Genomic DNA, 22333 nt, shown 5'->3' with positions numbered 1-22333 from the left:
GGTAAACCCGACACTTTAGTTAACTGTAACATTGTATACTGTACAGTACATACCTGCTACCAACACTCACTCAAACCAAACAATATATACGGTAATCTGCGTATATAATAACCTTTACGGTGGGTGAGTGAGGCCATCATCACTGTTTAAGTGTAATCGTTGAGCTATATTTTCAACTGAACAATACACACACAATGTACAATGCGATAAGATACAAAGCGATGTCATGAACAGATAGGAGGATGCCGACCGACGCGCAGTTGCCGTCTTTTAGACTGACATCTACCTCGGCTTGGAGTGCCCGCAGTTACTCTCGATGTTGATCATTTTCGAGGCCACGGCCCTTGCTAGCGATTTCCATAACTTGTGAGTGCATTCTTTCGTCGAGTCATTCTCGGGTCTCATGTCGCAAGAAGAGGTGCCCGGACAAACCTCCAATGGGAGTCGAACCGAGGCCGCCCAATTCTTAGGCGCTTATCGTCACCAGTACCCGAATTCAATTCATATGGTGGTGGAATTCAATTTGGAAATGTCCCAGCGACCAGCATAGCAAATGAATAAATCGGAAACCGATTATAATATGACTTTACTATATAGATGAACAAACCTTGCTGTAGGAAAATATAATAGAAGCATCTATTTCGGAAAACTACTCGGTCACATGTGGGAGCCGTATGAAAAGTCGACCATTCTTCATTGACGAAAATAACAAGTTCCAATTATTTGATCACAGAAATTTTACGAGTTAAATTAATCCTGAGTTCAAAATAATAGATACAGATAAGGGATAAAGGTAATGGGATCTACGCAAGAAAATTATACCGCACGCTGTGAGGAATTGAGTACCCTAGCAACGGAAATTAAGTTCACTTCAGTGTGACAAACGGTCAATTTTAAATAGTTCAAATCACATTGACGAAGTAAAGCATGGTAGGGGTTTTAATGTTCGAGGTTCGAGCAACCAACAGGGATAGCACAATAGCTAGAAAACTTTACTACATGTGGAACCACCTTTATTATTCGATGAAATAAACCAAAACATTGATGGAAAATAAGGTTGGTTCCTGTGTGGGTGATATATGGGAAATCTGAGCTCCTCCATAAGTAGATTTCTCATGTTTCAAGATGATTTGATGTCAAAAACTCAACAAGTAAAACTCCCCCGAGTTCAAATTGATAGGTACAATTAGAAGAGACTTATTGCAATCTACCTGGGACTGGTATGGTATAACCACGCATCTTTATGGATGGAAATCCCGCTTGGTTTCGATGTGGGTTACATGTTACTAACCCATTCCGATCACCCATCCCACCTAACCACTTAAATTCCACCTGGATACCAAGTGGGCGTGCTAGCTGGGAGGGCTTAGTAAAATAGTGTTGATATTTTGCTAGCATCAGCCGAATGTATTCACTGCATGATTTCTCTCACAATGCCGACTCAAATTATATTCCCTAAACACGTGGACCGGCTTTGTGCTCACTGCTCACTATAAACTAAATTTACTAAAAAGACCGGTTCGCGACTGACTTCGGTAAATAAATATCTAGTGCTCCAAATCTTGTTGAAATGTCGGCCTTCAGCCGCATCTTTCTTTGCTTGACATAACATTGTTTACGAGTGAGGATCAACACTAATCACGTGCATTGATTGCAATATTTCACTAATTAGGATTTGGAAACGTATGACCTAACAGTTCGACGCACAGACCTGGCAACAAACAAGATTTGAACTTGAATATGGAAACAGTGACTTCCGGATGAGTTTATGCGGTAGTTTTTGTCCATACATTACCAATATTAAATATATTTTATAGTCTAAATTCCAAGGAACTTGTCATGGGCCGCACAACGCCCAGGTCTGCCGTAAGCTATAATAAACAGATCAGTAGGCTATTCCTTCCCAGTATAGCAGCTGCAAAATAGATCTCTGAAGTCCTTACTATCGTGTTGTGACGTTACGGAAATTGACGATATTTCTTTGAAAGTGTGATATCCACGAACTGATAAGCGGCTGGGCTCTAATCATGACGAAAACCTACGCACTTACCGTAGGCTACTACCCCATGTCGAGCAATTTTAGCTCCGCACTGCTACAAGGTCCGCAGCAGAGTTGTAATGACTCGACTCGTGTCATTTTCTCAAAATACGGAAAATTACGCGACTCTAGTCAATCTGATTGATTGAATCTGTGTATTGATTGGACTTGTACTCGAGTCATTGCGCGTGACTCGAACCTAGTAATAGGACTCAAGACTTGGACGGCCAAGACCGATACTTCATTGTAAGTTCGAAGATAGTAAAGTTATCACACTATTGGTATTTCGTCTATTAGTGCTGGTACTTGAAAATGCGACCAGAAACTGTTACAAGTGAAGAAAATGAGTATATTATGAAGGTGATATCACCGATGTTACCTCTAAGCTGCGCACGTGCGCAGTGCTGATAAGGTCACTGCGCACAGAAAATCCAAGTTGCGCACAATTTTTTTAGTCGTTATACGCACTGTGTTGGTGAGTGTGTGCAGACTCGTGAACAATTTGAGGGAACATTGCATATCACCAAGCAAATGGTTACCATACGTCCTCCTTTAGGTTTTTGAAAATGTCCTCCTTTAAAGTTTTTTAAGATTCGAGTGAAAACGGGCATAACTGACGGTAAATAGGAAATTCGTGATTCGGACGAAAGTGACGACCTTTTTTTAGTCAACCAACGTAAAGTGTGAAAGAAAAACTGCATTTTTGACCTTTTTTTAGTCAACCAACCACAACGTCGTGAAAAATATACCATTTTTCCGGATTTTACTCCGGCATTCTAAGTCTGAAAATTTTGAAAGTGTCCTCCTTTCCCGATTCCAAAATACGGTGTTCCTAACCAAGCGGCGTTGCGAAAAGTGGGTTTAACAAGACTTAACTCGAAACTGAACAGTCAACACAATAACTTGGACTCGGGTCATAACACTATAACTCGAACTCAACCCTCTGCTCGAAGACTTAACTCGGTGATGACTGAAAATGACTCGAGTCAAAACTATAAAAGTGAGATTGACTTGGGACTCGGAACCTTGTCGCTTGGTTACAACCCCGGTCCGTAGTATCATACTTATTAATACTTACTGATGAAGAGGCAGCTACACACAAATAGGCAATATAAGACAGTGTATTCATTCAACTTTATATTTCACCATCACTATTCCAACAAATGCCGGTCACAAAACACGCTGTTCGAAATCCAGAGTATCGAAAACTCGCATCGTCAGTTAACAACGAAAAATCCACGAAAATCCGGTCTTGACTTCCGATTCGCATCTTCCGGATTCGGGCTAGGTCAGTTCGCGTCCACATCTTTGCTTCTTAGAAATCGGCAAAATCGCGCCACGCCATACATGTCTCTGTGGCTATCGATTTTCCAATCGTCGAACAAAGCATTGATGAGGCGAGGGTGGGAAGAGTCCACTTCCATCCATAGGACTCTGCGTGGAACGTTTGGAGTGATTGCGGTTACAGGGTTTGTTTGGCGGAGAATGAATTATTTATGGATAAGCGTTAATGTCTGAAAATGAGTCTGACGTGGTTGGCGATTATTAAATATAGCTGCTAGCTGATATGCTATTATCCGCCCATGTAAAGGTGATAGTAGTAACACATAACGGTTACAACTAAGTCTAACATTTCAGAAAAACCATTGTAACTACAATATGTCATAATCGGCTTGCTCCACATCTAAAACCGCGCATGCAATATACGTAACTTAGGGAGTTGCATTATAAGCATCAGAGATTTAGCATAAAACCCTTGGGGAAATGGTTAACGTGACAGCTAACGGTTAACGTGACAGCTAACGGTTAACGTTACAGTTGACGTTTTGGGTGACTGATGCAGAAGATATTAGGCGTGTCGTGACGACTATAACGCAGCGGGCACGGTGGTTATTAAAACTATTTTGTTGATTACACGTTAAATCACAATATTACAAGTACGTTTCTACTACGTTGGATGTCAGTCCTGATAAACCCATGTCATCGGTGGTTAGGTGCATCCGTGACTGGAGTAATATTGTTACAAAAGCGGAAAACAAAATAAACTCGCCCACTTGAAACATGAAATATTTTATTTAACACTGGATTAGGGGAGCTTGATGGATTAATCAGGTTGTACACTTTGATCACCGTGACGTTGTCAATAGTGTGATATCACATTCACGCTATGACGTTAGATATATTGGTGTCTACATCGGTGTAGGCAGACAGATGATGTGGGAAGGTAACATTATAAAATGGTTATGGTGACTCATTTCAAGTGACTCACCCATCCTTCGACAACAGTTTTGTACATGTACTCAAAATGGCTTTGACAACATCCAAACCATTTCTACCGCCATGCAACGCACCGTGATCTTCATATCTTAACAAAGAATGGATTAGACTAGGAATCATAACAATTCAATTAATGGTATTCATCCATTCGAAGCATCACAAGAATTGAAGTCAAAATAATAAAATAGAGAACATATTACCAGTATTACCAGTAAACCCAGCCCTCGGTAAACCCAGCCTTACAAACCCAGCCCTCGGTAAACCCAGCCCTCGGTAAACCCAGCCCTCGGTGAACCCGGCCCTCGGTGAACTCGGCCCTCGGAGAATTTGGTATTCACCGGCATCCCTAATATCCCAGCATCCCGGCAACCCTAACCCCCAACCCTAATATCCCATCTCCGGCAACCCTAACCCTAACCCCCAACCCTAATATCCCACCTCCGGCAACCCTAATATCCCACCTCCGGCAACCCTAATATCCCCCCTCCCACAACCCTAACCCTAATCCCCAACCCTAATATCCCACCTCAGGCAACCCTAATAGCCCCCCTCCCACAACCCTAATATCCCAGCAACCCTAATATCCCACCTCCGGCAACCCTAATATCCCCCTCCCACAACCCTAATATCCCACCCCCGGCAACCCTAATATCCCCCTCCCACAACCCTAATATCCCACCGCCCCCAACCCTAATATCCCACCTCCCCCAACCCTAATATCCCACCTCCCCCAACCCTAATATCCCATCTCCGGCAACCCTAACCCTAACCCCCAACCCTAATATCCCACCTCCGGCAACCCTAATATCCCACCTCCGGCAACCCTAATATCCCCCCTCCCACAACCCTAATATCCCAGCAACCCTAACCCTAATCCCAAACCCTAATATCCCACCTCTGGCAACCCTAATATCCCCCCTCCCACAACCCTAATATCCCAGCAACCCTAACCCCAATCCCCAACCCTAATATCCCACCCCCGGCAACCCTAATATCCCCCCTCCCACAACCCTAATATTCACAAGCGCGTGATCGATATGTGAACGTTGCGTTCTTTCCCGCGCTTGGCGCTTGCGCAATCGTGATCACGTGATCTGATCACGCCGTGACTGCGTGATCTACGCATGCCCTGACCTCCTTACAAGATCGACAAATCAGTTGATAATAACATTATTAGTTTAATAATTCATAATAATACTTGTTAATACACTTAATTACAAACGTTCCCGAGGGCCGAGTTCACCGAGGGCTGGGTTTACCGAGGGCTGGGTTTACCGAGGGCTGGGTTTGTAAGGCTGGGTTTACCGAGGGCTGGGTTTACCGGCAACCCATATTAAAGCTGGACTTTTTATATTGCAAATTATATATCCAGAAGTAGCTTGGCCCCAAAGCAACTGTATTCTACACTGATTTTACGTTGAAAAGAGTGAGAAAATTAGACAGGGATGTAGCTTTACCTACACAATTTTCAAGACCTAACCAATTACCCTTGGGAAAAACATGATGTAGCTGCTGTGGGAAGATGAAATAGACTACGGAACACAGCAGAAATCTCAAAACTATCGTAACTGTACATATTAAAATGTCATCTTATTGTTGAGAGTTTCCTAGGAATGCACATACCGCGCAATTTCTTCTGGTAAATTATCCATGTCCGCAGTTGGGATATAGGGTGGATTGCTAATAACAACATCAAAAGGCCCAAGATCCATCAGCACGTCGTCGTCATCCACGCCAATCTTGTGATGAAGAATTTGAAGCTGAAAAAGTTCTAAGTAACAAAATGCATATGGATACATAAAAAACACAGGAGTATGCAGGTTTATTTACCAAAGACAAATCTTTAAACCAGGTGACCCATCTCAACTCCAAAGTTTGGTGAATGCTAAATTATTTCTTCAACTGTGACATATCACTGTTGTGGAACAGACTTGTCCATGCATTACTACTATCACATTTATGCTTGATAGTCAAGTTCATAGCGACCAGAAAAAGAATATTCTGTTAGGTGGATTACCGAGTCTACTATTCCAGGATTCCAGCAACAAAACTTTATCGTTCCATTTAAATTTGGTAGTGAAAAACAAAATCATTGTGCGTTCACCGAAAAGATGGTATGCAGAAAGTAAATATTGGCCAGGACAACATTTATTGAATGTAGCGACAAAGCCTGTTCAAAATAGCTCTGTTTGTAGTTGTAAAAACAGAAATGCGACCAGGACTGTATAATGCATGGCGTCATTGATGAGAGTAAAACATTTGCAAGGCAATGCGTTTGTTTGTCCCACCCAGGTAATAGTGACAACGTTACTGCTGTAAGAACGTATTTCAAAAACAAATCACACATTTTGTTAGAGCTGGACGACCATAAATTCAACTGCTAAACAGTTCTATAGCACATAGTAATTCCGTGACCTACAAGTAACACTTACATTTTGAGAATACGAAAGATTCAAATGATGTGCGTTCTTCTTGGTCAGACCGACAGCATGCTCGGAAGCATCAATCGCAACACCTTGTAGCGACACCGATTGCATGGCGTTTAGCAAAGAAAGAGTAATAGCACCCGTTCCACAGCCAATTTCTAGCATCTAGGGATGGATTAATTGTTCACAGTGTACACGATATCGTGAATCTATTTCATGCATCCAACCTTGATTGGCGATTGCGCTTTGACCCGTTTTGAAATTTCATTCTTCACGTGATCAACCAGCACCTTGAAACCAATCCACAGTAAAACAGGCATGAGTTTGAGTAGTCAACACTTGAAATTTCTGATTATGTTACAAACATTCGAACTACTGTCATGAAGATAGCTTTCGAAAGTAAGGCATTTTGGAATTCTGAAATTGATTTGAGCTGTTGTTCAGCTGCACCGGATTCGGCCATGGCAACAACATCGGGGGGAATCAGCTATGAATGGGCAATGAGCATATTGCCTTAACGTGCTATGAACCAGACACTGCCGAAACCGAGATAGTTAGAAAACAGCTTAGGGCTTCCCACATGATCAAGCTTTACGAGGAGATAGTCTTTGAGCTAGCACCGTGTCTCGCTATCCCCAACATTGATTCCTTATAATCGCCAAAAAGCATTGCCACATATCGTGCGCAAGTCATAGTTTAAAATAAAATGAATGTAATGATCATGATATTTTTGTTGCATTTATAATATAAAATATAATATTACTTCTTCTGTGGTAGGCCTAACTATGACCGTCGCCCATGTTGGAGAGGACAGCGTTGTACTGACGTAAAGCTTTAGAAACGTGGCTTCTACACAGTGTGGCTTATTTTGTCTCGATATTGCATTCTTGCAGCCCGAAGCCTCTACAAAATTTGAAAATTGGCCCCCGGCCCGTTTTGAGTTGGCGACCTCTAGACCAGTGCTTTTCCAAGGGAGCAATATCGCCAACTGGAGAAATTTGTGAGAAAGAAGGGGGCAAAAACAACAAATGGGTCGATTGTGGGGCAAAATTGTTTGAACATTCAGTCAATTTTATTACTAGAAAAGCGACTCAATGCTTGACTCATTCCAGCACAGTAAGGGTGAACAGAACCACGGCTCTAGGCCAAGCTTAAAATACTACTCAAAGTTGTATCGGCACCCTCCAATCTTTTCATTATATTGCAATCTTGCAATGTTTTGATTTGATGAAAATTTTAATAAAATGATGATGACTATGACAATGTGGTCAAAATCGCTGGTACTCAAGTAGAAGTAGAAGTACTGGTTTCTAAGTAAGCAGAAAGTAAGCATTCCAGATCTAGTTCTGCCACAAAAACTGAAACAGTTCAGTCAAATCAGAATTAGTGCAATATCATACCACTTGAGGAAGAAGTGTTACTACACGAGTACTACAAAAAATGGAAATACTGCGTCACTGATAATCCCCGGACACTACCCAGTGAGATGTAGAAGAAGAAGAAAATATATTGAATTGCGCTCAAGTAAAAATATCATCAGAATCAGAACAATGGTACATTTGACCCGGCAACCTTGTACTTTCGATAAATATCATAACAATAACACATACGGTATCACCAACCTCAGTTTCTGGCCTTGGTATGAAAACGGGAGGCGCCATTTTCAAATTCACCCCGCCGAAATCCCAATCCCCGATTACATACTGAATAGGCATTCTCGCCAGCCGACATTCGCCCATCCTACGAAAGGCGTCCAGTTCCCGATCGGTCACAGATCTGCGTAAGTCTCGACTGGGAATGACTGAAAACTGAAGATATGTAAGCACAGGAAGAAATTCTTGGAGGTACATAACTTTAATATACAATTGAATAATATATTCATATTGAAATGATTAGGGCGATTTTGCTTGACCTAAAAAATCAGAAGATTTTGAACAAAATTATCAAAAATTTCGACATTTTCCTGCATTAAAAAACTTAATTTGACAGAATTTTGTCTTCATGTATGTAAATTTGGTGTTTTCGCACAAAATATTGGAATTGTACAACTTATCTTCATGTCTGGTTGGAACTGTCTGTCCTTACAAAGTAGTTTGGCATAAAAAATCCTTTTTGACTGAAAAACTGACAAATTTATTCATGAAAAAACTTTATTTTAACGAAATCTGGACCTATGAAGAATTCCAGTAGTTACATCACGCATTATGGTAGAAATAATCAAATTTGTTGTAGTACAACGAAAGATACTTTCCTACATTCTCGGGTAGAAAGTGAGTGAACATTGTAACTAAAGCTTGCCAAGAATGGAGAAAGAACGTTCAACAGCAGTAGTTGTTGGCTGGCAACACTGAAGTGGTGCGTACACTGCTGGTGACACACCATATTGCTTCCTTCTGACAATGTTGACTACATAACAATTTTTCATCAAGCGCTTCTTGATATAAGAATCAATGCCCTGCTACAGTTAGGACAGTGGTTCTCGACCAGGGGTCCGTGAAGTATTTCCAGGGGGTCCGCGAAGCCTCTGAACTTACAAAATCGTTGATAACATAATTTGTATTTTATTTAAATTAGGAAAATTACGAGGCAATTTCGCTTCATTACTAGTAAAACAAAAGAACTCACATCAACAGAATGGCCGGCTGAGATGATACTGCAAACTCATTTTAATTGCTAAATTGCCAATAGCCTATACTGATACAAATATGCTGCCGTTTAGAGATGTTTTGATCGGGATTGTGGAAAAAATTTAAAAAAAGTTTGATTATTAAGGTGTAACTTCAAAATCTTTACAAAATCCATTTTCTACAGTGATGTGCATAATCGTTTTTCCATAATAACTTTAAGATGAGCTGCTAGATGATGCCAGGCTTGACGTTATATGTTTATTAAAAAAATTGTTTGTAAATTTTGGTGCCATATTTGTTGCGATCATACCCAAATGTGCCGTCGGAAGCTTTACGCGTTATTATTACATTCGCCACCACCTATCTTTGTGGAGATGGATTTTCGGCACTCGTTCATATCAAATCGAAGGCGCGGATTTTTAAGACGCGACCACGTATTTCAAGAAATGTAGTTGCGAAATTTGCATTGAAATAATAAAAGTCAACCTAGTTTCTACATAAACAGTATGATGCTATTTTCAAGAAAAATCATTTTGTTGCTGTTTATCACTAGCGTACAATTATCACTTGCACCAGACAGATGACGATTGCACGATAATTGAGCTAAATTTGAACTAAAACTTTGGAGGTCCAAAAGGGGTCCGCGAAGACAAAAAGGTCGAGAACCAATGAGTTAGGATATTGCGCTACGTTGAGCATAACACCATGTCAACCTATTTGTTTCATTTGTCCGTTTATGATTCACAATGAGCCGTCTACAACGGTAGGCTATAAAGGAGGCTACAGGCTGTAAATTGTCAAATGATAAGTTCACCGACAGTGCAAACATCCACGATACAAACAAAATGCAGAGTGCAAAAAAATTTTGACAAAATTTCGACTTATGAAAAAAAATCGCCCTAGAAATAATATATTATTCAATTGTACAGTGAATATAGAAGGCGGGATGTAAATCAAATTTAAATTTGATGCCGCGAAAATTTTGGACAATGACGTGACGGCACAGACCCACTATGATGCAATGATCGTAGGTGACGTCACAAAGATCAAGAAGACATTTCGGAAGGGGTAAAGGCATCTTTGCGCTTGGCTGTGTCACTGTAGGCCTACATAATACTAATACGCGTCCAAAACTTACTGTTTTATATCCAAGCAGATGTGCGGTGATGAATCCGGCACTTTCGTATTCCTCCGGGATATTAGCCTTTCGAAATTTCTCCACCCATTCGTGGTACAAATCGAAATAGGATGTTCCCTCCGCACTTTCATGGCACCGATAGCATACCGGAAATATCCGAGCACTGTGGCCAGCCACCCGCCACTCGAAGCAAGGTTGCAGCAGCCCCTTTTGTAAGACTCGTTTCAATACCATTGATGTCATAGTTATAATGCGTGATTGGGTTTGCTACAGTGTGGCAATAGCGGATCACCCAATATATATTTTTGAGCTAATATTTAATAATATTATTACAAGAACGGCCAAGGTTTAAAAGATCTGCATTCTGCAAAAAAATAGAATGTTGGAATACATTGTGTAAAAGGTAAATCCACTTAATCATGTTGCCCACCAGGAACTAGACACCAGAGCTGGATGTCTAGGAAATTTTCAGATTTTCATAACTAGATCAGAATTACGCCGTTTTTCTCTTCAAATTAGATTAGAATTCAATTTATAGATTAGATACACAGTTTTTTGAAAATTAGACTAGAATTAGAATTACGGAATTCGTGAAAACTGGGAAATGGAATCAAAGTTCAGTTCATACCAAATTGGGGTTCATTCGCACAAGTATGAGAATGGCAAATGTATATACAACAGCCTTGGGACGTTTCGCACCACAGAGTTTTCCTGTGGATGTTTCAGGAAAACCAGGAACCAGATTAGAATTAGAATTAAAGCATAGTAACTTTTCACAAATTAGAATAGAATTACCAGCATAGACATAATTAGTCTGCTAGGTACTAGGTAGCGTGATAAATATCACCAGAAGTATTGCGAACAATTCCACGATAAAACGACTGATGGAGACTAATATTCCAAGTGATTATTGCTCAAAAACACGAAAAAATGTAGCACAAATCTTGTCGAGTCGCAAGACCTACAATGTGCACAAAAGGTGAAATATTGGCACATATATCGGTTGATGAAGAATACATTCAACAGCAAAAAAAGACCTACAAAGTTTTTTTTTACAAATGAGTATGTAGGAGGTATCAGAAGATAGGTTATATAAATAATAAATGCAAAACGAAAACGTTGGCAAGATTAAAAAATCGGTTGATATTAATATGGTATGAAAGAAAAACGTCTTGTGATTGACGGTTATCACGAAGGACTTTTTACAATCCAAATTCCAACCTTGACCTTTGACATTCTGTGAGTGAATGTCTATGAAACGAGAATTAAGGCAAATCTGGGTTCATCGTCAGATCTGCACATTAGTTTGCAAATACCTTACAGATACACATTTGTACAAATTATAAATTGCTAGAGACAAACAGGTGGGTGAAACTATTCAAGTCAATGCTTAGGTGGATCTGGCTTTGATAGCATTCTAATATATGAATACGGAATGGTTAATTCTGATACAGCATTATTACACCATGTCATTAGTTACATTGTGAACAACCAACAAATTTTTTTTACAGTTTCCTGATATCTAAAGTGATCTTGCAAAGCGTTGCCAGAGTCTTTACCACACACATTAAAGATTGTGGGTTTGAGGTTTCCAAAGGCGGTGTTCAGCTCCCCGAAGTGGCCATGAAGCGATTTGCAGTATGATGGGTACCGGTATGAGCTTATTTGGAGCAAACTTTTCTTAGGCATGAGGAAATCAATATATCTTGGTATATCCTGAGTGATTATTTTCAAGTGGAAAGTCTTAGTTCTGTTCATTAGAGAGTTGGTTTAGGAAAACTTATCGGCTGCCGCACTGGCAACCGCCACATTTACGCCACAGATCTTGTGTTCTATGGTCAGTTTCGGGAGCTGCTTGACGGCTTACGACACTGGTCACAAGTCCGCGATACGCAAGGTATGACCTTCTCGTTTCCGTCTTTTGTTCTGATTACCGTTCTCAGGACAAACTTGTCAGCTGGAATTTGCCGAATCGGTTCTTCATCAGAGTCCGGATCTGAAGAACGTATCAGAGCATGTTCACATTGTTCACGCTGACAGATTAAAAACAGTTGGAACAATTCTTAAGAATTATCAAGTGTGTATGTGAAGGAGGGGGCAGCGATAGAATATTTCAGTATCTGTGTTGACAGTTGTGACTTGCAATCCTTGGACAGGATAACAGTGTTGGGATCAAGTCACTACTTTCGAGTCACGAGTCATTTTGAGTCATTACACATTTTGACTCGAGTCAAGTCAAGTCAATCAATTTTCAAAAGTGACTCGAGTCAAGTCAAGTCACTCATTTTTTGGAGGTGACCCGAGTTAAGTCAAGTCAAGTCACGAGTCAAGTAACATTTCAAGTCAAGTTGGCTTTTCGAAGTATGAGGCATGATTACGATTGCAATTTGCTATCTGTCAGAAATACAGATTGATTGGTCATTGATTCCGCACTGATGAACGAATATAAAGTTAAATATACACGCAAGAAGGCGCTGAATCGCTCACATAATAAACGTAGAACTGTTAAATTGCGTAATTGCATAGCCTCGGTTAATAGTTACCAGCCAAAATAGAGAATAGAGCAGTGATTCCCAACCGCGGCCCGCAGCTAGCCTTTCTGCGGCCCCCACAAAAATATTGAGAAATCGATTTATGAAAAAAAAATTATATTTATAAAATACTCTTGCTTGGCTTGGAGTCTGGAGTTTTCAATTAGGATTGGAGGAAAGTTGTGAGTAGACTGCTACGATTACGTCACTGCTGTTTCAATGCAATGTGCCCTAACTTTCCAGTTGAACGAGCAGTACCTATAGATATAGGTATTGACAGGACCGTAACTGCCGCACCCCAAGTCCCCCAATTGGGGGGAACGAGCTCGAAGGGGGCTCAAAATTATTTAGTGAATTAGCATGAATTATAAAGTATTTTATGAAATTTCATGCAACTTTTTCAAGTTTCCAACTACTTTCATTATTGCATACTCTTCCACCAAGATAAAATAAGCAAGATTTATAGAAGTGGGCATATCGGCGTTGGTCATTACCTCGTCACGAAGACATATAAAGGTTTAGGCCATATAACATGCGACTCCAAGACGTGTGCCAGAACGATAGACAGCGAGAAAACCTTGAAGTCGTACCAACGGGTCCGCCCGTCCGAATATGTTTAATTATTATTTACGGGCCCTACAGTTTCCAAGACACCTCTCTCAGCTCTACCGGTAAATCTAATTACGTGAGCAGAGAGGACAAGTAATTGATAGCAATATATATGCAATTCCCGATCTTACTGACCTATTTTATTTTGAATTATCGAGAATTTTCGCGCTCCACGCTGGCTCACTAAACGGTGATCTTGATTTCGTGGCAGAAGCGAGCAACGGGACGGGGGGTCGGTTTATCACCCTATGGGAGCTCAAGACCTAAGTGTTTTGAGTGGCCTGACGAAGTGCTGTTTCGTTCCTGCCAACTGGTATACGCCCGAAGATGTTTAATTATTATTGAGTGGTCCTACCTTTTCAAACACAACTCACTCGGCTCAACCGGTCAATCTGATTACGTGAGGAGAGCGAGGATAAAAATTGATACTAATATATTTTCAATTCCCGATTATATTGAACGATTCAATCATGAATTATAGAATTTTTTCGCGCTTAACGCGATTAGTCGAGCGAAGCTGCCTAAAACGGACACCCGATTTAGATGATAAATAGCGGTAAACAGCCATCTAGCCTGAGGGGGCCAAGAGCAACGTTTGGGGGGGGGCTGACGAAGTGCTGTTACGGCCCTGGGTATTGATAACTAATTTACAGATAGATGTGCAACAAGGGACTCACGATTGAATACGCCGAGATGCGTACTGCTTAGCTGGCGAAAAACAGCATAATTGGTAGTCCTATAGCTCGCGACCCAAGCGTCCGAATAATTTGATATGACGGTGTTTATCGAAAGGAGGTGCGCAATGATTCCAAAAATACGAATTGAAATCTCGCCAGGTCAATAAAACTACTCCGAAATAGCCAGCAAAGGTTGATTGTTCTGAACAACGGGAGCGCGGCAACACAATGGCGTCAAGCGAATGATCGGAACAATGCGAATTTTCATATTTTGGTGACTATCCTGGGTTCCTTTCATTGCCCTCGTATTCGTGCGGCCCCGACCATTCTCTGAAATTCTAAATTTGGCCCTGCCACCGAAAAAGGTTGGGAACCACTGGAATAGAGAAACAAATTGATAAGATGCGATACAATACCCATTTACAAATAGATGATACAATTCGATCCTGCGACAATGGTTGAGGACTATATAAAATATATTCGACTTCAATTTCAATGAAGGTTTTGTTACGGTAAGAATAAAGAACAGAAATAGACATTTTGCTATTTTATTACTTTACTACTAGAGTTACAACGAAGTTGTAAGCTTCGATCACTTCGTTAGCGGTCAATTTATTTGTGAGAGAACAATCGAGGCTCGGTGAAACGCACGATCATTGAATGATTGGTCGCTCTCACGGGTTACACCCGCGTTTCGTGAACAATCCGAACATACGCAAGATAAAGTGATTTTTATCGGCACCGATTAACTGATGACTTGAAATTGACTTGTGAATTTTGCTCCGAGTCACGAGTCAATCCACATTTCTGATACGCCGAGTCAAGTCAAGTCAAGTCATTTTAGCAAAGTGACTCGAGGCAAGTCAAGTCATGCGAAAAAGGTGACTCGAGTCAAGTTATGACTCGAGTCATCCCAACACTGCAGGATAACGGTATAATTCTTATAGCAATTGATTACACTGAACAATAATAGCAACTCGTAACAGTATTCAAATAGCTATGAGTGCATATACACGAGTCGAATGCTGCACCTTGTGAAAACCGACAAGATAGCGTAATGGTGAAGCGGCCGGCTTCATGATCGGTAGGTCGTGGGTTCAAACCCTGGACAGGTCAGACCAAAGATCTGATTATTTGACAGACCCAAGATATGACACTGGTATCCATGACTTCCTCGCTTGGTACTCAGCATTACCAGGATACCATAGGAGGGGGTGGTGCAAGACTTAGACAGCCTTACAAGGCTATATCTGCACCTTCCTTGTCCAACGGCATATGCACATCATGCACTCATGGTATGCACATGCACAGATTGTGTGTATGTACATCATGAGTTGGAGTATATGCCGCAAAAAAATACATAACGTCCTTTTTAGCTGCAGTTCAAAGATGATGGCTTTCCAAGGAAAATGGCTGTTGCCAACAATTTCTTCACATATTGATATATTGTGGGTTGCCAATCATGAAGATGTGTAACAATCAAAGCCTAAAGATTTGGAAGTGAGAACTATTTTGACAGCACTAATCTGCAAACTCATCGTGAGCAACAGTAAGTTGAGAAGATGACATTATTAATGAACAATTTTTGTACATAGTGGATTCAGTCATGTTGTTTGTGTATTTTGTGGATGTCTTGTAAATGTAGCTTCTGTAAAATCGAGAGCTAGGCAGTAGGCAACAATGAAAATTTGGAGTGAGGAAAAACATTGTCAAGGAATTAATGCCACAAAACACACTGTAGTAGTATTTTTACCAAATGTGAATGAAGATGCTCGTCAAAAACACAAATTTGAACACGTATTTTGGTCACTTCTTTTTGTGGTAAACAGCTATCTTGCCATTTCAGGAAGGAGGTGGGGAAATATTTTAGCAACATCTTGGGATATTGAGGTGTTCAATAAGATTCCCAATAATCCACATGTACACAATTGCGCAGGAATAAAATCCGGCAAATCTACATTGGTACATAATAAGGCCACCTGCAGCAATCTCAAAAAGGTTGAAGGATCAGGTAAAAGCGAATCCAACAACCGGGATATCGGTTGCACATTTGAAAACTATTTCCAATCCCCAAAATCTGCATATAAAGCAAGCCTGCAGAGTGTCACCACTGATTCCAACCTTCAAAACTGGATATAGAGTAGTCTGAAACGTCCGAGTCTGATGAGCATGCCTGTAAAATGTCTTTACACATTTCCTCAAGTCGCAAAGCCTTTGCGTAGCATTCTTGGAAGTCTAAGTTGCCCTTCAAGTATGCCTTTTCCGGCAGTGATGGCTGGCAAAAATGAACATGGGTTATTCCAAGCAAAACTAAGTTCAATATACCGTACTCAGTTTATTGTTAACAATCTTATCAGATCAATATACCACAACCACAAGATTGCGATACAATGAAAAGATAGGAATATGTCGAAATGTTAAGAGCAGTCCTTGAAATCAGACACCCACCTGGGTCTAGGGTGATGTAAAGAAGAGACATGCACACTGGATGAAAAGTAATAGAATAAACATAAACGGACAAGCGACAAAATGAGGTGGCATGTGACGGAGGGCGAGGTCGATATAACAGATTGTGGTCCGGTAAACTCAAGCTCAGAGTAGTATTTATTCAGTAGAGTCTGCTTGTATTTTGACTTGAATGTGGACAATTAATTATAATCAGACATCCTAAGTGCCTACTGTCAAGAGTTACGCCCAGAACCCGACTGATGCGAGTATCAGCCAACCGACATTTATTGGATGCACAATTTGTTCATCGCTTCATCTCCGGTCATATCGGTACACACATCGCAAATTGTTACTGTATAAAATTTAGAGGCTGCTGTCAGGGGTTAACTCCTGGTATTCCAAACATTGCCTAGTTCATGTCAGGGATATATAGAACTCTAGATATCTAGATATTCCTGGTTCACATCATGCTTTCTTGCTGTTTGAACGCTTAAAGACAACATTTGCGGTTTCGATTGATGTCAGCAGAACTTAAGGCATGGGAGTTCTTATCTTTTTTTTTCTCTGAAATACCATCGTAGTTCACTTCTTTCCGAAAATGCGAAAACTTAAGTTTCCTCAACCATAGTATATGCCTTTTGGAATGAAAATGCTAGTTTTTTTGTTACTCGGCGGCAGTTTTATTGTGAATAAATGAAGCTCATATGGGACCATAGCTTTCAAATTACTGTTACTAATTAGAAGTTCAGCAGCTACTTGGAGTTACGGAGCTTCAACAGACAATTGAATAGTTATATACATATTGAAATGAGCGGGAATATTTTCGGCTGACACTCGTCAGGGGTAATCGTCATTAACTAGAAGAGAATTCAAAAGAACATCGTAGATCAACAATCGTATCACAAAAGATGACGTCATCAGCATGAAATGTCGAATACGAGAGCGTTCAATGTAGCCTATAATTTTTAGATGGTACACAAACTCTTTTTATTGACAGAGCCGTGGTTGGTGTACTTTGATAAAAGTCGACTCCAATGCACTCAAATTAAAGTGTGAACGGCGCCTTCCGAAGACGCGAAATATGTCGTCCCGATAATCTTTCGCACAGGCGAGATTATTCAACAAGTATTTGCCAATTGCAGAATTTATGGCCTTTGATCATTCCGCATCAATTCCGTACTAGTTGACAAGTGTCGAACGAAATGATTGGGGTTCATTTCAATATGAAAATACCATTCAATTGAGTAATTAGAAGTTCTACTTGAAATAGTCACATTTTGATATTGACAGAAAACATCAGTGTATCGGAAGAAGCTGGTTACATCGGATCAAAATTCGGATATCGATTGGGCTCTAGTTATTGAATGGCGTGCAAGAAGGGTTGGGAAAAATTCCAACGGTCCACTCATCACCTTCTTTGTTTCCTTGAAGATGTAGAAAAATATATAGGAGTCACCTGATTTTTTTGCTGTCGCCGATTTATCTTTGGAGATTCTGTTGTTGTATCCCAAACTTCCACTAGTGGTTGAGCGCACTAAATAAAATTTATAAGGGATGAGCATGAAATTTCGTCGGGAATAGAATGCGCTGTACAGATAGTTCCTGCACGGATCCAAATTCGATGCCACTGCTACTGCACTCTGTCACGATACCGTAGGTTTTAACCTCTAAATTCCAAGCAACTTTTAGTGAGCCGGTGAAAATGTTGGTAAAATGCCCAGGTCTGCTCTACTTTCATTATTGTCGTTATTAGCATAGAGCAAATACGGAGAGTTGGTTTCTTAGATAATATCTCCGCATGTGAACAGAAAAGAAAGAGCTCATATGATGTTCATTCCGTTCAAGTGAACAATACATGTATCTACTCATATTTTGAACACATGAACTACCGTACTTTTGAACGTAATGCATGGACTAAAACGATAAGCTGTATAAACCAAGCCGGCCATGCGGCTACATTGAAGTCTGTTTATTTATCTACCGTGATTACATAGTCCACTTACGTCGCAAGTGAAATCCAGATCCAAAATAAAGAAGAGTTAAAATTGATTCATTCTTATCATTGTTTGAATAATGATAGTGAATAAATGTTACTCTTTGTAAATTAATCCTCACTTTATCATTACCTAATATTAACACATCTACTTGGAAGTCCGTTTTAATAATGTAAATAATTGCTTTCAATTTAGAAATGTAATTAATTCGGCCCGCCAACATATACTCTGCTTCTCACCTGGCCCACCGGGGGAAAATAATAATTGCCCATCTCTCAAGTTGAGAATTCGGTATGTACCCTATCGTCAAACCAATATATTCCCAGCTTACCGTCAATTTACATCCCGGACTGGTTTTATAACCACCACAAAATATCAACAGGTCCACGATTCATTGCTGAATACTGAATAGTATCATTATACCATCCTTGTGTTCCTACATGAATAATATATTTGTAGCTACCTGTGATTTCCACATGATACACAGTCAAAAGCGGTTGCTTTTCGAGTGTGGCTTCAAGGCACTACACTGTTGTGTTGATAGTCAGCTTCGGAAAAATGCCAAAAGCGCTCACCGGAATACTTTCTGAATCGTCACTGTCACTTTCATCAGATTGCGATTTCCTCTTCCTTCTTTTAATCTTTGAGTTTACATGCTATAAAATAGTTCACATTAGATCTAATGTGATACTTTGGAAGATGACTATTATACTGGGAATGTATGATCAAAAACCGATGCTATGAAGGAAATATGTCGTGCACGCCCTATGCCTTACAGAAATAGAATACACTAGGCCTGATTTAGACATAAATCTCCTGACTGAACATCTTTCGTTGAACGCGGTATCTAAACCACCTTGGCGTGTACGACATATTTCCTTCATAACATCGGCTGACAACTATATAAAGTTCGATCTCTGCGTGACTGCTGGAGCGTAAAGTAGCTATCAAAATCTTTATTTCGTTTTGCCCGTCAATTTGAGACCACATCCTTTTTAGAGTGCAGTGCCCCTTCAAACTGACTTGCCTGTTTTTATCTCGATATTGAGGTCATGCGGCCCGTGACCTCCACCAATTTTTATAAGTGGCCCGCAACCCGTTTTGAGTTGGCGACCCCTGAAATAGACGAATACGGGTATGCTGTTTTTTCCCAACCATTTCGAGTCAGGGCAGTGCAACGTATCTAGACATGTGAATGGTACAAAAATACTCTAATACAGATTTTAATCCAACGCTCCGCATACTATAACTTTGAAGGGCCTTGACTTGCCAAAAATGTGTGGCCAAAGTAGTCGACGATGATACTAATGAAGAAGTAGAAGTAATACGATAAATTTCTACTCAATGACAATTAGAACGTGTAAAAATCACTTCAATTCGAAACTGAATTGAAAGGTACAGAAGTATATGCATTCAGTTACCTTGATACACGGGATATTTCACCTGGCAGTTATGACGAATTCAAAAAGACAGTGATACAAAGTAGCCTATTGCCAAATAAGTGAAAGTAGGGAGCAATTTCTACCTAATTACAAGCAAATATAGCCATTTACAAGATGTGTCAAAACTAATTGAAATAAAAGTTTAAAAATAGAAGGTATTAAGTAGAATACTACAAGATGAATCTTCGCTACAAATGGAAATGCAGATGACTGCAGCCGTCATAAATAGAATTATAATCGGTTAACATTGTTCAAAGGGCTATACATCGCCTTTGTGATTTCAGTAATGAAAGCGGTGCAGATCTGTTCCAAAACTGCTTTTCCACATGCCAAGATCTAAGATATCACAAGTGAGTATAGTTTGGTATAAAAATCTGTACAAGTATAAGTGCAAGCAGTGTGGAAGTGGGTAAACTAAAATCTACCATTTAGGGCACTTACAGTTGGCTCCTCATCTTTCATATCCAAACGACGCTTTGCACTCTTGATAGAATTCATCGCATACCGATCTGTTAAAAGACAAATAATTGGATTCACCGTGAACGTATCACGGTAGTAGTGGATTGAAAGCAGGATTCATAAATATACTTTTCGATTTTTCATTCAGTTTTCACTTGGGATAGAGAGAGAGAGATATGATATTCTTTTTCGCCTGCACCATCGAGATGCTTTGACGACGGAGTTGCGATACTGCCGTGAGATTATCTAGTCTGCGCCCCCGTTTTTTCTCCTCCATGCTATCCGTGATTGCTGAGCGCCTAGCAGGATAGCTGCGGATACCAATTTTCGAGTCTTTGGTATGACCATGCCGGGGATCGAACACACGACTACACTACAAAAAAAAATTTGACAAATTTGGTCTCAAAATTAGACAAATTTGGTCTCAAATTTAAGAAATGAGGATGATTTGGTCTCATTTTACCACCCACTCACCATAAATTCTATTTTCGACTCAGACAACCATATATATATTGATCTGAATAGTACATGTGAGTAGTAAGTGGCATGTACCTTGATAACTATATCTAGTGAATATCTTGTAAACTCCTTAGTACAGTATCATCCCATCACTGCAAATTCTGGTCTCTCATGCTTCCCCTTCGCTCAGACCCTAGCATTGCAAAGGATGCCCCCAAAGCACCCCTACTATTTTCGATCAATTCCGGTTTTACTTTTAAGACAGAAAGTACTTGGTAAGACTAATTTGTCTTTAAGACTTTTTCTGCTAAAAAATCGATTTGAGACCAAACTTGTCTAATTTTTTTTTGTAGTGTAACCGATCGAGATGCCGGACGCCCAACCATTACACCAGTGCCGTTCGTGATTGCAGGGTAGAACCATAGTAATTTAATAATATTTAATAACAGTAATTGGGATGGTGATGTTCCGGTAAGTACCGTATCCTACCTGGTACTGCCCCTTTCGAAACTTTGTTGCAGACAATTTCTCTTACAACTTTATATTATGATTCCGAATCCTCGCGTGGAGTGGAAACAGCACAATACCGTTATTGGGGATTCCCCTATCTCTGATCAGTGAAGAGGAACCGGATATAATATTCTAATCGGTTGAACAATGCTGTCTGGCGAAACGAGAGAATAACGAGAGACAAACTCTCATCGTTTCGCCAGACAGCATTGTTGCGTCTCAATGCCAATCTCAATAACAATGAAAAATTCGAGGCTGATTGTGGGGGCTCCAGGGCCGCGAGTGGAATAAAATTTATATTTTCGTAATCAGTGCAGAGTCAGCTTCCGATTGATATCCGTTTCACCAAATTCAATGCTCGGCAAGCCAGTCAAAAATGACCGTCAAATTGCCTGTAGCCAAATGGAAATTGTGACGTGATACAATTTCACTGAGCCGTGAGATTTGCTTGTGTCGACACCATATAGGACACTATGGTTGGACTCTCGGCAGCTGTAGGCTACCTTTTGACGTGTCGGATCTCGGATGTATTCTGAGCTCCTCCTCTCCTACGTGGCAGTTATCGCGGAGTCTTTACGACGAATCCGCATAGAAAGACCCGATGAAGGACGAGTACGAGAAAAGCGAATGAAATAAGCAATAAGGAAAAGCAACAGCCGTGCGGCGGACATTGGGCCGAGGTGAATGTAAATTGAGCG

The 22333-nt window shown here is 40.4% G+C and overlaps 2 protein-coding genes across 5 annotated transcripts; both read right to left on the bottom strand.

Annotated features, from left to right (window-relative positions):
• Nucleotides 1-3245: 3245 nt before the first annotated feature.
• Nucleotides 3246-10750, bottom strand: LOC145440569 (MTRF1L release factor glutamine methyltransferase-like). 2 transcript variants are annotated; one of them, XM_080318210.1, is made up of 7 exons: nt 10507-10750; nt 8364-8549; nt 6969-7031; nt 6748-6906; nt 5939-6075; nt 4308-4403; nt 3246-3472 (listed from the first exon to the last, which is right to left on the bottom strand). In XM_080318210.1, exons 1-7 carry the CDS (start codon nt 10747-10749, stop codon nt 3328-3330), a joined length of 1029 nt encoding a protein of 342 aa, XP_080174336.1. In that variant the 5' UTR covers nt 10750; the 3' UTR covers nt 3246-3327. The 2 variants fall into 2 exon arrangements, with proteins under 2 accessions (XP_080174336.1, XP_080174337.1); XM_080318211.1 differs by having other exon boundaries at nt 8364-8542; nt 10507-10625.
• A 118-nt stretch (nt 10751-10868) lies between these two features.
• Nucleotides 10869-21746, bottom strand: LOC145440570 (uncharacterized). 3 transcript variants are annotated; one of them, XM_080318214.1, is made up of 7 exons: nt 21485-21606; nt 20796-21039; nt 20649-20716; nt 19341-19421; nt 18228-18305; nt 16445-16598; nt 10869-12502 (listed from the first exon to the last, which is right to left on the bottom strand). In XM_080318214.1, exons 3-7 carry the CDS (start codon nt 20703-20705, stop codon nt 12345-12347), a joined length of 528 nt encoding a protein of 175 aa, XP_080174340.1. In that variant the 5' UTR covers nt 20706-20716; nt 20796-21039; nt 21485-21606; the 3' UTR covers nt 10869-12344. The 3 variants fall into 3 exon arrangements, with proteins under 3 accessions (XP_080174340.1, XP_080174338.1, XP_080174339.1); XM_080318212.1 differs by lacking the exons at nt 20796-21039; nt 21485-21606 and adding an exon at nt 21615-21746; XM_080318213.1 differs by having other exon boundaries at nt 20649-20977.
• Between the last annotated feature and the right edge of the window lie 587 nt (nt 21747-22333).

The sequence above is a fragment of the Botryllus schlosseri genome, chromosome 6 (assembly GCF_051294905.1).
Source record: "Botryllus schlosseri isolate E-star chromosome 6, Bs_hap1, whole genome shotgun sequence".
In the NCBI taxonomy this organism is placed as follows: domain Eukaryota; kingdom Metazoa; phylum Chordata; class Ascidiacea; order Stolidobranchia; family Styelidae; genus Botryllus; species Botryllus schlosseri.
The sequence above is the reverse complement of the archived record's forward strand: the minus strand, read 5'-3'. Positions and strand labels throughout refer to the sequence as shown.